Source organism: Haliaeetus albicilla, chromosome 3 (assembly GCF_947461875.1).
Source record: "Haliaeetus albicilla chromosome 3, bHalAlb1.1, whole genome shotgun sequence".
NCBI lineage: Eukaryota > Metazoa > Chordata > Aves > Accipitriformes > Accipitridae > Haliaeetus > Haliaeetus albicilla.
This window is the reverse complement of record NC_091485.1, coordinates 73,236,726-73,251,314: the sequence shown is the minus strand read 5'-3', so window position 1 is coordinate 73,251,314 and position 14,589 is coordinate 73,236,726. Positions and strand designations below refer to the sequence as shown.

General features: G+C 39.0%; 1 protein-coding gene across 2 annotated transcripts in view; it reads right to left on the bottom strand.

Moving 5' to 3' along the window:
- The window catches only part of DENND3 (DENN domain containing 3), a 40,939-nt gene that overhangs the window by 7,332 nt on the left and 19,018 nt on the right, over positions 1–14,589 (bottom strand). For both annotated transcript variants that reach the window (XM_069780137.1, XM_069780138.1), the window contains 10 exons: positions 14,208–14,304; positions 10,245–10,348; positions 9,757–9,938; positions 7,419–7,940; positions 5,863–6,125; positions 5,131–5,301; positions 4,064–4,193; positions 3,474–3,581; positions 2,141–2,280; positions 756–916 (listed from right to left, as the gene is read on the bottom strand). In XM_069780137.1, coding sequence (XP_069636238.1) covers positions 756–916; positions 2,141–2,280; positions 3,474–3,581; positions 4,064–4,193; positions 5,131–5,301; positions 5,863–6,125; positions 7,419–7,940; positions 9,757–9,938; positions 10,245–10,348; positions 14,208–14,304 — 1,878 coding nt within the window. The remainder of the gene's footprint in view (positions 1–755; positions 917–2,140; positions 2,281–3,473; positions 3,582–4,063; positions 4,194–5,130; positions 5,302–5,862; positions 6,126–7,418; positions 7,941–9,756; positions 9,939–10,244; positions 10,349–14,207; positions 14,305–14,589) is intronic.

Here is a 14,589-nt window from a genome sequence, read left to right as displayed (position 1 = left end):
CTGATGTCTGGTCTGACCTGGGAGTTGCCACTCCCATGGGAAGACAGCAGGTTAAGGCCTCCAGCCAACACTCTTCCTAGTACTACCAAAAGATCAAAAGCATTTTGTCTGAACAAAACAATAAATGTGTTATTTGTTTTACAAACAGGCAAGAAAAATCCAGAAGCATGCTGTAAACATCTAGTCGATGATGTGCTCAAAGCAAAAATGAAGTGGTCTTTAGACTGCATCTGTACTGATTCATCATTGGATGCTGCCAACTCCTGGCTGCTCTCATCCTTGTCCAAAAAAGCATTCCTTTATCCTCTTTGTTCTAAAGTACATAATGCTCTTTCTTTAAAAACAAAATTCTTAGTTTACCACATACAATATGGGAGCTACAAAAACAAGTTAAATGAAGGCTTATGTTAGCAGGATAAACCCCCCTTGCCACCATTTAAAACAATAAATTCTTTCCAACATCTAGGAAAATCACTCACTGATTTCCTCTATGGGCTCCTTTTCCTTGAGCACAAGTTAACTTTTCACCTTTGAGTCAGTCAAATAATTAAAGCATAATACTATGTAATTTGGATCTGCTCACTGTGCGCCAAATTCTCTAAGGCTGGTGAATACTGTTCTAGCTACATAAAATGGCTTTCTGTTTAACCACAGGAAGATTCTCCACATGTCCATGACTCTTCTGGTGGTACAGACGTTCTTCATGTTTGCTTCTATATGTATTTTTAAGAAGAAAACATTTTAATTAAATATACCTGGGTATTCCATTCTTCTTCTCCACAATGATGTCTGTAACATCAGAACGATGATCATTTAGTTGCTTATTACAAGACATACTGTGGGTGTTGATTATGTAAATAATGGAGTCTTGAGAACCGATCCACACATGACTCTGTTCTACCATGATCATACAAGTCTGGGGAGAAAAAACAGGATTAAATAAAATCTAGAAAAAATCACTCTTTAATGTAACATGGAAAAAGGCTATATTAAGATGCTGCAGTTTTCTGTGATTACAGTACGAGATCAAGACTTGGTGCTCACTCCAGTATCCTATCCTTTGCTCTATAAATAATGAGAGAGGACAAATCTCTTTGCCAAGTTTATCCTTCGTTAAATGGCATTAATAATATATCTTGGTAACTGTCTCAAAGCTGTGTTTCCTAGCCGAAACAAAGTAAAAGTTACAAAGGGCATCAGGGGAAACCACAGAAGTTAGTATAGCTCTCTTTTCCGGATTGGAAGCCATCCCAGTTGTCTCATACAAACATACTTCCTACTTCAACTAGAAGTAGTGTCTAAGAAAATATTGCCTTCTCTACTGTCTCTGGAACATCCTTCCCTCATTCAGAAGCTCTTTATTTCTCTCCCTCCTCAGTCCCATCAGTTCCAAACTTTCCTCCTCTTTTCTTTATCTTCTTTAGAATAAGCTGGTATCTGACTCTTCTGGATTTCCATCTTCCCTCCACCCAGCTCTTCACCATCAGCTTTACCTCTCCCTTTTGGACTCTCTCCCACACTCATCCACAACAATGTTTCTCAGCTTTCACACAAGTGACCTATCCAATCTGTTTTCCTGCATGTTCTCCGTACTGTGTGTTTTTCATTCCGTCTGCAGCTCTGGTTCAGCTTCCCCTTTCATCAAGTGAGTTACTCTTTCCAGGTGTAACAAGCAACAACTCTCTTTAACCTGCTGGTTGAGTCATCTTCTTTTAGAGTGCTCTCTCTCTTTCAATATCATCCATCTGGTTTCCTTACACCTGTCCCCAATTTCCAATTCTTCAGCACAGCTGACTTTTCATCTATTCTTAGGGCTCCCCTTCTTTATATTGATTCTCTTACTCTTTCTCCTCAACTGTTTCAAGCCTGACTTCCTGCCCCAAGAACCCAGACTATTAGGCCAGCAGGCCCTCCCAACATCCAATCCATCACTTCTCACCAGTTGACTTGTTTCATTATGAATTCATTTTCTCTCCTCTCCCTTTTTCTCAAAAATCTCCATTTCTCCAAGTTAACTGAAGCCCAAGCAACTCAAGTGTCTTTCTACAACTTTTAGGGAATGGCAGTGCAGGGTCATATAAGCTATAGCAACAAAAACATCAAGCTAAAGCAGCAATTGTGGTATGTGTGTCAGTCTTACCAGCTTAGAGCGGCCCATTTTGAAACAGTGTTGTTGAATAGACCAGCTAGATGCATCAAAGACCACCACCTTCCCCTCATTTAAAGCACACCATAGTTTTGGATGAGCATTGCCAGGTCTTTCTGAAGGGTCAAGATGCCCTAGAAATGAAGCAGAGAAGATGAGAGAGGTAAAAGAAAATAAACCACTTTTGGAGACACATGGGAAAACCATTATTAGGCAGAGCAGCTTTCTACCAGAACACATCTGTGTTCTGGAACTTATATCACCAGTTAATGAATGACACAATTTTCACAATGAATTTGTGCTCGTTCTCATCTATTCATTGAGCTCACCTGATGATTTAATCTTACAGAGCAGAGATAACCTTTTTTCACTGATGACTAAGTACTTAGCTAACTGGCATTGCAGGAAGACTTTTAAGCCCTATGAAATACAACTAATAAATCCATGGATTCTATCTGCTCCATTAGAGCTCCACTTAGAAACCTCATATTACAAAGAAAGAAAAGCACCACCACCCACCCACACAGAGTTGCTCCTGCCCACTTCCTTAACTTTGGAATTCCACCAACTTTCCCCTTTTGTCTCAAATTGCCCAAATACTAGGAATTACATAGGAACTTACATCAGAAGAGTAGTAAGGTTATGAAGTTAAGAGTTAGGAACTTCCAGAACTAACATATCTGCTACCTAAATTCATGCCCATTGCACACAGTCTTTAACTTTTTTTTCTCCAATGTTTTTTGAATTAGTCAGATATAAATGTGCCAAGTATCGCAGAAAAGCGCACACGGAAATTGATGTTGCTTTCTTCAGGGATGGACTTAAATTACATGCGATGAATAGTACATTAGGTCACATACTATACAATGAGAGTCACGGGCTTATAGGTCTGGCTGGGATTTCAAGAGGTGGTACACTATTCCCTGGACTGTGGTTCAACCAAATACCCCATATGACTCTACTGAAAAATAAAAAAATAACAATGAATATTGATCAATGGTGGAGCATCATTCATCCACCCTGCTCAATAAATGAGGCAGAAGTCTTAATGGGAAATCGGCACATTAACACATAATTGAAGTCTATTATAAGGCATATACACACAGGAAGACAAATTAAGACTGTGAAAACTATGCCTTGGAGTATCTCAATATGCAATATTACTGTTCTTTTTTAATGATTTTCTGTTTTAGTATTCAACACACTACCAAAGCATGTCAGAATGTGAACAAAATCAGGCAGTCATAATACCAGGTGTTAGGAGATAACATGCTTTACAGGCTAATTAAAGCTGGGCTAACATAAAGAAAGCAATACATCACCTTACCTGGCGTATAAAGCAAGACATCTATTGCCTGTGGAAATGTCTCACCAGCTGAGGGGTTGATCTTGTGCTTTAATGTCTCTGAAGTTGTTTTGGGGACCATCATAGGCACTAAAATAGATTTTTAAAAGGTCATGAAGTGCACACTTAAACTGAAAATAGATCTATAATTCTTACAAAATAAGAATTCTGCACCATTTATTCACATTTCTCACTTTTCTTTCCCTCTAGCCTGACTAGGAGAGCCCAAACACCATTTGTATGAGTTTTGGTAGCAGAAGCATGCATACAATACCCAAGCAGTCTAAACAACCGAAACAAAAACACAGTATCCAACACTGAGACAGACATACCAACTAAGGTTCTGATGCACAGAAGCAAAAAACAAAAACAAACAAACAAAAAAACCCCAACAAAACAAAACCCTAAGCTTTCTAGTACTATTCAATAAGCTACATCTGTGAAAGTGCAATCAGACTACCGTGGTTTTATATTTCTACAGATAATCAGTTTGAAAACCAGAATATAAACAGAAAGAGATGAGACAGATGATGCAATAACAGCAGGCTTTGTAGCACTGCTATGTGACTGACCTTCATTTTTCATCCTGTCAAAATAAGACAGCTTAGAGGCTGCATATATGGTTTTGGAGGACTGCAGGGCACCAACCACAGCATCCATCAGGAGAACATTTGTCAGTGCTTGCTGAATATACTGGGGATCCTGAAGACAAAAGTCTTACTGTAGTTTATCTATTGCTCTTTATTCTTACAAGTCTCCATGTTCAACAATCACAACACGTCATGCTTAGCAAAAGCACTAGCCAGTTGCTGCCCTGCAGCATAATACATGCTACTTGCAGTCAAACCCCACTCCCACATCACATGTTCCACTCTCAAGCAAGGTCACAGAGCAGACAGCCAGGAGCCAGTGTTAATTCATTACACTGAAAGAATACTTCAGATCTGACACATACTTGATACAGGATATGCAAAAAAACCCCATATGAATGGCAGTGATGGAAAACATACAGCGGACATAGGATGGATACCCATTTTCAGGCTGGATCTTTCTTCATGGGAGGGAAGTATGCATTATGCTTTATCTTGGCTAAAATGATTCAAATCCTTCCTGAAGAACCACCAAGCTACATTTTCACTATTAAATTCAGCAGTCATGAAGAATTATGTGGTTTAAACGGAAAACCTGCTCAAATTATCCTTTTTCTCAAGGTTTCTGTGGCAGAAGAATATATTTTGCTCTATTCATTGAAAGGATCTATAGTCACCAGGCTTCCAGCATGGCAAAACACTTTCTATGCATTATGTTTTGAAGCAAGGTGGGGAAAATTTTCTGTTCGTTAAGATCACTATTCTCACACATTGTGGACTTCAGAAACTATTTCACAGAACTACTGACTAAACTAAAAGTTCCATGCCAACGGATGAGAAAAAATATCCTATATTTTTAAATGTAATCTTTTTCATTATTATTATTCCGGAAGTAGTATATTTAGAAGTAACAGCAAAAATAAAAGTGTATTACTTAGCTATTGTTTGCTGACACCTAGAAATACTAAGATTGGTGTGTGAATTATTTAGAACAGAGACAGAAAGCACATACTTCATACTTATTTGGTTAGAAATTCCCATATTTATACCTTGTGATCATCTGCCATTTTCTTTCCAGCCCACATTTCTTTCACTATCAGGTACCAGAGATCACACTCAGTTTTAAGGTTAGCTTCAAAGACTTCTTTTTTAGATAATGTTTTAATCCTCAGAGTAGGTATTCTCAAAAGAAGGAAAGCTACAGTTGTGCTCTTAACATCCTGGAAAGGTATGAAAAAGAGAAAACAAGGAGAGTGTACCATGCAATCACAGATAAGGTGCAGCACTCATCTTACAGGGCAACTTTCTCAATTTCTAACTACAACTAAATATTTCAATTGTCCGTACACACCGTTAAGCAGAGACGGTTTTATGAAAATATAAGTTCCAAACAACATCGTATAGCCTTTGCTCCACAGTGGATTCAAGCTGGCTCTCTGGCACCACAGTCAAATAAGCACACTTAATGCTCATGTTATTAAACTTCTCCAGCTCTGTATCCCATGTGCTGCACTTCACACATTTCTGTACATCTATAGGTTATGATCTCTAGATTTTTATTCTATGTCACCTTAGCACCTAGCAAACTGTACTACATCCGCTCTGAAATGTTTGGTGTAAAGACCCAGAATTTTATCTAATCACTCATAAGTTACTGATTTCAGAGGTGTTTCCTACACTCCTTACTGAAACTTTAAGTTGAGAGACAGATCTTTTTGCAGAATGGAACATGGCCTATATCCACAAGCATGCATGAGAACAAGAAGTTACTTGATGCTCACCTCTATGTCCCTGAAAGCAGCAATCTGGACATAGCCAGGACGTCCTCCTTCAGTCAAAAGGAACAAGCGCTTTTGGGTCAGAGCTATTTTTCCTACACCATAGTTAGTTTTAACTGAGCAGGATAATTTGTAGACACATTCATTTTTATCTAGATGCTCTATAACTGTTGGTGGCAGATTCACCTCCTGAGCTTCTGCTTCAGTTTCTTTCCAGTAGTTGTAGAAATCTCTGAATGTTTCAGGATCAATTTGTTTCTGATGTCCTAAAAAATTTTTAAAACCTGTTTACTGTGAGAAACTATTATACAGATTTACACAGAAAGATAGCTTTAAAAAGATACTAACTTTCTAATCGAGCCTCTAACAGCATAATGGGTAAGCAAGGTGCAAAAACTACAAAAAAGTAGGCCTGAAAAACAGTTAAGAGACAAAATTCTTCTCTTGACATAGAAAGATTCCTCTGCAGTTAGCCTAGGCCACAGGTCCCATGCATCTGGCGTCCTCCCTTCCACCCTGCTCTGCGGAGGGAGGGAGCAAACACTGTGTCAGTCTTACTTTTTTAAACTAATGCCAAAAATCCAGTCAGCCAATGGGAAAGGATTTGTACTTCCCTACTGAACTGAATACTTTTCATTATGACTTTCCAGTTCTTTATTCTGTTGAATACTACTATATCATATACTTACCAACATGGGATAAAAGCTAAAGTTGTAACATTTAAAGACTTGAGCAACCAGTATTCTGAGTAATTAATTATTCTAAGAATTCAATTAGACAGCAGAATCTCAAACACACACAAATTCTTGTGAGATGTATGCTACCTCTGCCTTCAGAAAGTCTTGCTATAGTTTTGCTATTTTGACCAACGTTTAATGCTTTATGACCACAAAACATAACAGTTACTAGAGTAACTAGGCACAGAAAGAGAACTGAATCGCATTTTATAAAAGCACTCTCAAACTGTTTTTAGAAATCAATCACAAGATTCAAACCTCACTCAGAAGAGAAGAAAGTTCTCTCAAATATAAATGTAACCTCTCCTTTTGCTATGATGACCATCCAAGAGGAATTTAACTGTAATTACTTGAATTCTGGATTTTGTTAGTTTATTTTTAACCGATGGCCACCTTGCCATGTTACCTCGTGGTTCTGTAACACAGAGGTATTTTCCATTAGCAGTTAGGACAGTCTTGTATTCACTGTACTCATAATCTAAGCCAAAGCAGAACCGCACACCATCAGATCACAAAACTACCTCACCTACACAACATGAAAAATTATAAATTGTGTGCCCACATTTAAGTAGATTCCTTGTCTTTATTGTGGATGCAAGTATAGACATTCTTGTATGCATTAAATCTATTCTCTGTAATTATCCTAATTAAATAAAATTGTCCATACAGCTCACATATTGTGAGTCTTTAGAGGCCCAGAAAATATTGAATAATAATTAAAAACAACTGGAGACAAAAATTTTATTTTGGTTCATAAAAAAACAGTTTGAAGTTGTCATTGCACCAATGTAGATGGTCACTAAAAACGTATCTTATACTCACCTACTGTTAGGGCATCAAATAACCGATGTATAGTGTCTATATCTTTGACAATCCCAGATTCCTGGATTCGCTTCACAAAATCATCCAGTTGCATATGTGTTTTTGGCAATTCAAAATTTTTTACATGGTCATCTATTTTCATAACTTCTCTTTGTTTTTCCATCACTCGACTTATCAGCTTTTTCAGCTCAGGTTTGCGGTCTGCTTGCAAACGCTCAGAAGGAGGCATAGTTTCCACTATTTTTCTTACAAGATCAGTAGGAAAAATTCTTAAGTCTGTTTTATCTAGGTTCTGAAAGTCAGAAAGTGCATTTAGTAGTTTCCCTTGCATCAAGCTAATAAGTCCCCGGAGGTAGAAGTACCTTGCCAGTAATGCTGAGTTATCAGGTGGTAAGGTATTTATAGCTTTGCTGAGATGGTTGAAGAAGTCTGTATAGTAGGAGTGAACACACTGGAACATCAGAGGAAAGTGAATTTCTGGGATTTTGAATGTACTGACTGATTTTGACGGCATTTTCACAGCTACAAACAAACAAACAAAAACTGTATTGATTAGTATAAGCAGTGAGTAAAAGTGCGAGTATCTTCACAACCAGCAATACTACAAACAAAAAGAATCCCCATCACAGCAACAAGTAATTACATTGCATGAAATTCAAGTAAGATTACAGGTGTGCTAGGGACACAAATATATTTCTATGTTCATCTTCCTCATTATCAGCATATTCCCTAATCTGATAATATCAATTCTGGGAAACAAAACAAAACAAAAAAAAAAAGAAAAAGAAAAAAAATAAAGGAAAAGAAAAAAGAAGGGAACCCCCTGCCCCTGTGCAGTTTCTATAGGACTTGCTTTGTTAAACAGTGATAAGCCTAAACCTACTGGATTGGGTTTGCATGGCAAGGTTTTGGTAGCAGGGGGGGCTAGAGGGATGGTTTCTGTAAGACCCTGCTAGAAGCTTCCCCTATGTCCAACAGAGCCAATGCCAGCCGGCTCCACGACGGACCCGCCGCTGGTCAAGGCAGAGCCCATCAGCAATGGTGGCAGCGCCTCTGGGCTAACAGATTTAAGAAGGGGAAAAAGTTGTTGCAGAACAGAAACTGCAGCTGGAGAGAGGAGTGAGAATATGTGAGAGAAACAACTCTGCAGACCCCCAGGTCAATGCAGAAGGAGGGGGAGGAGATGCTCCAGGCACCAGAGCAGAGATTCCCCTGCAGCCCGTGGGGAAGACCATGGTGAGGCAGGCTGTCCCCCTGCAGCCCAGGGAGGTCCATGATGGAGCAGATCTCCACCTGCAGCCCGGGGAGGACCCCATGCCAGAGCAGGTGGATGCCCGAAGGAGGCTGTGACCCCATGGGAGAGCCTGTGCTGGAGCAGGGTCCTGGCAAGACCCATGGAGAGAGGAGCCTGCGCTGGAGCAGGTTTGCTGGCAGGGCTTGTGACCCCACAGGGGACCCACGCTGGAGCAGTCTGCGTCTGAAGGACTGTACCCCATGGAAGGGACCCACACTGGAGCAGTTCGTGAAGAACTGCAGCCTGTGGGAAGCACTCATGTTGGAGAACTTCATGGAGAACCATCTCCTGGTGGGAGGGACCCCATGCTGGAGCAGGGTCTTCCCCCATGTGGAGTCCTGGCCCTGAGGAGGAAGGAGCAGCACAAACAGCTCAGGCAGAGAACTAACCTCAACCTCCATTCCCTGTCCCCCTGTGCTGCTTGGGGGGAAGAGGTAGAGAATTCAGGAGTGAAGTTATGCCTGGGAAGAAGGGAGGGGCGGAGGGAAAGTGTTTTAAGATTTGGTTTTATTTCTCATTACCCTACTCTGATCTGATTGGTAATAAATTAAATTAGTTTTCCCCAAGTCAAGTCTGTTTTGCCCATGACAGTAATTGGCAAGTGATCTCTCCGTGTCCTTATCTCGACCCACGAGCCCTTCATTATATTTTCTCTCCCCTGTCCAGCGAGGGAGGGAGTGACAGAGCAGCTTTGGTGGGCACCTGGTGACCAGCCAGGGTCAACCCACCACACCTATGTTTAAAGGTAGTAGAGACCTGGACATAAGGTGGGTGAGGACTGAACATGGTTACCGACTCAGGAAGTAATTCTCCAATATCAATCCTATTGTGACCAATCAGTCTTTTCTGGTACAGCAAAACTTAGAGCAGGCTACCGACTGAGTTAACATGCAAGAAGCAGCACAGATGAGCCCCAGCTCAAGATGACTCAGCTCACCATTTTTTTCCAGCATCTGACACTGTTTCTGTGAACATTATTCAGTGATGTCACCCATAAAGACAACAGAAAAGACACTGTACTTGTTCAACACATTCTTCCCTTACCAACACTTGGTTCTATTCTTCGAAGTGAGGAATTTCTAGCAGGGCCCTCTGGCAGCTTGATATCTTGTAGATTAGGCATACTGATTACCATACGCCTACTAATCATGTACTGTGGATTAAATCGTTTAGAAGCTATTTTCTCCATAGTCAGTCTTCTTGGAGTATGAAACATCAAATTTAATCTGAGAAAAATAAAAATAATATATAACTAGTTTTAAAATTCAGTATACATACACACTAAATTACTGATTTTATTTTTTTTTTGTACAATAGTGTTAAATTACAATTTAGTACCAATTTACAATTTCAACAGCCATGGCTGGACATGTTCCTATCACCCTTCTACAGTAAGCTTAATAAAATGGCCTATCAATTAGTCAATCTTACTCATAGATGACCTGATCTCATACCAATAGAGTCAAAAGGACTTTTATCACTGACATCAACAGAAGGTTCAAAACCAGAAAAAAGGAATGAGAAAAATTTACCTATCCTCTTCAGACTGGGTACTCAACTCAAGTCGAGCGAAAGCATCCATCTTTCTGTTCAGACGAGCTTTAAGAAAAGAGTGAAACATGTAGGTCTCTAAAACCTGTGAAACACAAACTGGTTAACTGTGGATCATTTACAATTACATTTTTATTATCATGTTTTGCTCATTTTTATTACCTTTACATATGCAAAGCTGAGAACTTCCAATTTAGCAATCACAAAACCAAAAATATTTGAAAGCTTCAACAACAGAAGACTAACTCAGTTTCCATTCACCTTCTGTACTTGCATGATATTTGCTTACTGGCAAACAGTAATCTCAGATGGCCCTCCAAAAGAGGAAACCAAACAAAAATGAGAAATACTGAGCAAAACAGAGAGTTTTAGCTACAAGTTTAACAGTATATTTTCTGCCTACAACTAAGGTTTGATAATATTGTCTATGGTTTGGAATAAGAAGTTTGTGGCACTCTAAATTAACATTATGCCATCAAACTGAAAAGACAAGTGAGTCATCTTTTCTCCTGGTAACCCCCAAAATTGTCCCCTGCTCACATAATTATCGTGGTATCATCCAGAAATAATTTCTAAAAGGTCAAATTGCTACTTTTAGGATAGAGGACACCATAAAAAATGCCAAGTGTGAATTAAAAAGAGTGGAAAGCTACCATCTCCCACCACCGCAAATTAGAACAAGATGAAAGCTAGGATTTGAGGCAATACAACATGTGGACTACACGAATGTTAGTTCTAGCACAGGGCTTTTAGTATTGTTTGCAATAAACAATTCAGAAAACTAATCCATTCAGCAAATCAAATGCAAACTTCATCAGGAGACAATATTGTTATAACCAGGAATCCTGTCTTTATGTTTATACAGCCTCCAGCCTCTACAAACTTACTAACAGAAAGACAGTTGTATCTTTGAATGTAACTATGAAAAATTACTTTGATTAATGATATATCCCAGAGGCTTGCCTAAAGTACCCTTGTTAGTCTTGGAGTTTGTCACAGGACCGAAAAAAAGAAAACCACGCCAACAACCCAAAATACCCACTGATCAGACATCAGTGTAGTTCTATGATGTTTTTAAAAAGCAAATGAGAAAGATTCGTAAGTAATCTAGGTATTCTGAAATTAATAGAAATATTTCACAAACAAATAGGTTATTCTTATTCAAGGTGCCTCTTATCAATCCATTTGCAATGCATGCTGTAAAATGGCATCTGCAAAAGCATCAAGATTTCTGCTTTTAAGTATTTCTCCAGTAGATGGCATATTTTGTTAGCAATTTTATGTACAGGAGATGACAAGCTGCAGGAACTGAAAGAGTCCTTTCTAATAGCTTCTGGAGTTCTCTTAATATAATTCTAGATACAACTAGTAACTACTCCATATTGTGTTATCTTCTAAGATTTACTTGAAAGCAAAGCTGCCACAATGTGTTACAGTATTTAAGCGAGTCAGCTGCTCAAAGCTCTTCTTAAATGTGCACATCTGAATTTTAAATGAATTTTAAATTTCAATTCATAAAATTGCCACTATTTCATTTATAACGTTAGAAAGTGCTACTGAAAATATTTTAATTATTTCTATTAATTTGAAATCCTGGTCAGAACATTTCCGATTAATTACTTTCCTGATGACATATTAATAGGTTTTTTTTAATTTTTCCTTTTTATTTGTTTGTTTTTAAGAATGGTTGCTAGTGTTGGAAGCTTTATCCAACAAACACTGCTTCCTATTGAGTATTCATCAGTTTGTTATCTTTGAATTGCCAGATATTCTGCAAAGTTTGGCAACTACCACTTAAGTAAAATGAGACACTTTTCTGATCATTTCCTTCACACACTGACATCTCCTTTAAATGGATGTTCAGAAACTTTTCTTATTATATGTTTGAAGTAGCAAACAAAACAGGAAACAAAAAAGTTGTTATCAACCACAGCCTGTTGATACTAATTAACAGATCTTTTTGCCAGATATAAAACAGTTACTCCAGAGAGGCAACTGCCAAATTCTAGAGGCAAAGGAAACCTCTGTAACTTTCATATGCACCCATAGAACATAATTAAAAGTAAATGTAAAATGGCAGATGCACTTTCTTACAGTCCTTGTTAAACCTTTGCTTTGACCCACAGGTTTATTAAACAAGCTATAGTATCACCAAAAAAGCGAAGATAATATTTTACTTTTGAGAAGCTTAAATAACAGCACAACATGTCTTACAGTTGGTTAAAATAAGAAGCTACTTCATAAAGCATGTGTTAAAAACTACTCTGTAAATTGCATCAAAGGCTGCAAGAAGCTGAGAAAGATGTCTGGCATCCCTTCAGAAATTAGGTATTGACCATAGACACTCCCAGTTCAGGGCAACAATCTTCCAAACAATTATTTTTTTCATTTAACTAAGCTAAACTTTTTATTTGGTTAATAATCATGACACTGAAAAACATCACAGGAGTTTATAACTTTGGACTTTGGCTTGCTGTGTCAAGACCGAATTCTCCTAGAACACTGTACGTGGCTAGACACAAACCCTTAAAACATGTAAATTCTGTTTCTCACATACACAACAGTTTAGTTTAATTCTTTGAAGGCAAATATTAATTTAATCAGGTGCAAACAATTTAATGTAAAATAACAGTCTCAACTGCCAGGATGAAACTCTCAACCTTCCCACTTCTGGGCAAAGTACCCTGACGCTGTCAGATACTCTCACAGGAACCTGTATACTCTTAGTCTCTCTCTCTCCCTGCTCCTTTCCTTCTGTTCCTCCTTCCTTTCTCCTTCCTTCTCACCCAAAGGATATCCAACCTTTGATGGTCAGTGACAGTCCTACACCAAAGGCATGGAGAATCACTCTAAATCCTACAGCCTGGTGACCAAGACACTCTCCTTTTAATGAGAAATTAAACCCACACCATCACCTTAGGATATACAAAGCCATTACATAAAAGGCAGACTCATGCACCAGTACTGTCTGTGCTCCAGAGGACAACAGACCTGCATCCTTCATAAAAGCCTGGTTCACTGTATACACTGGGTGAAAACTGAGTCTTTTTGGAGCTTCAGCAGATCAAGCTTACACTAACATAAGGATAAAGCTTATCAGGGCAGGTGTAAAAGGGACTCAGGGCTTGTACGGAAAAACTCCACACCCCTACAGGGTTTCAAACTCAGATAAGTACCTAATAAGGTGAGTTAGCAGGAAGGCTAAGAAAAACTATGTGAAAATTTCAGGTTGTCCTTTAGCCTCTGGCACTATTGGGCCTGGCCTGAGGCTATGCACTATTTGAGTATTACTTCATGGGCTTTACCAGCACATAAAAGTAAGCTACAGTTATACTACCTGGTAAAGCACATGTAAGCTAAATCAACCTATGTCCCGTATGCCCTGTCACACTGCAGGCCCTAAGGACACCAGTGCCACTCACGTGCTCAGAGTCAGCCGCACGCGTTCGCTGTGACGCATTGTGAGAAACGGGTTCACGGGCTGGCGTCAAGCAGGCACCGCCAACTCCATGCCCTGTTGCTCAGGCGGCAGATAGAGCAGGTACTTCAATTTCTGTCACATGAGCTCCCTTCTGCTGTGCTCACAGGCTTGCTGAAAACTCCTGTCTACATATGGGCTTCAGTCCAAACAGTTTGGACAAGTGCCTGCGCTTAAAATACAATTTAGATGTAGCTTTACTGACCATCTGCCATAGGTTAATCTCACGCCCAAGGAACTACATTTAATTTGCTCTGGAATTACATAGTACCTTGCTCTCCAAAATGCTGTCTACTATTTTACCTGTTTATAGTAAATCAAATAAATTTCGTAAAGCATTCTGTGAAAGCTGGTGGTTCAACACCACCACACAGACTGAACTGTGACCATTCTATTAATATTTGGCATTAATCCTAAAATACAGATTAATAACAGAGAATCACAACATATTTAATACTGAATTTACCTTTTTGTAAAATGGCTGGTCTCCAGTTGCCCTTGTTTTCAGAAATTCTTCACTGTTAAACACTCTATGTTCATAATTTAGATGGTCTTTTACCTCCCTGGAGACAAAAATAAATACATAAGATAAATATGCTTGGAGATTTGTAAGCAAGTCGCACTTTTGCAGTAGCAGCAGCCCACTGTTACTACTAGAAATACGCTGCAGCATCAGAAGGCAAAACAGAAATATGCTGCAGTATCAGAAGGCAAACTCAGTTGTAATGAACAAGTCTGAGTTACTGAATCATAGAAAAAGAATGCAAACTCTTACAATAAGTAAGATGGGCTACCTGCTGCAACTGCCATTTCAAATCAGCAATTCACTTAGAGTCTGTGGGATCAAT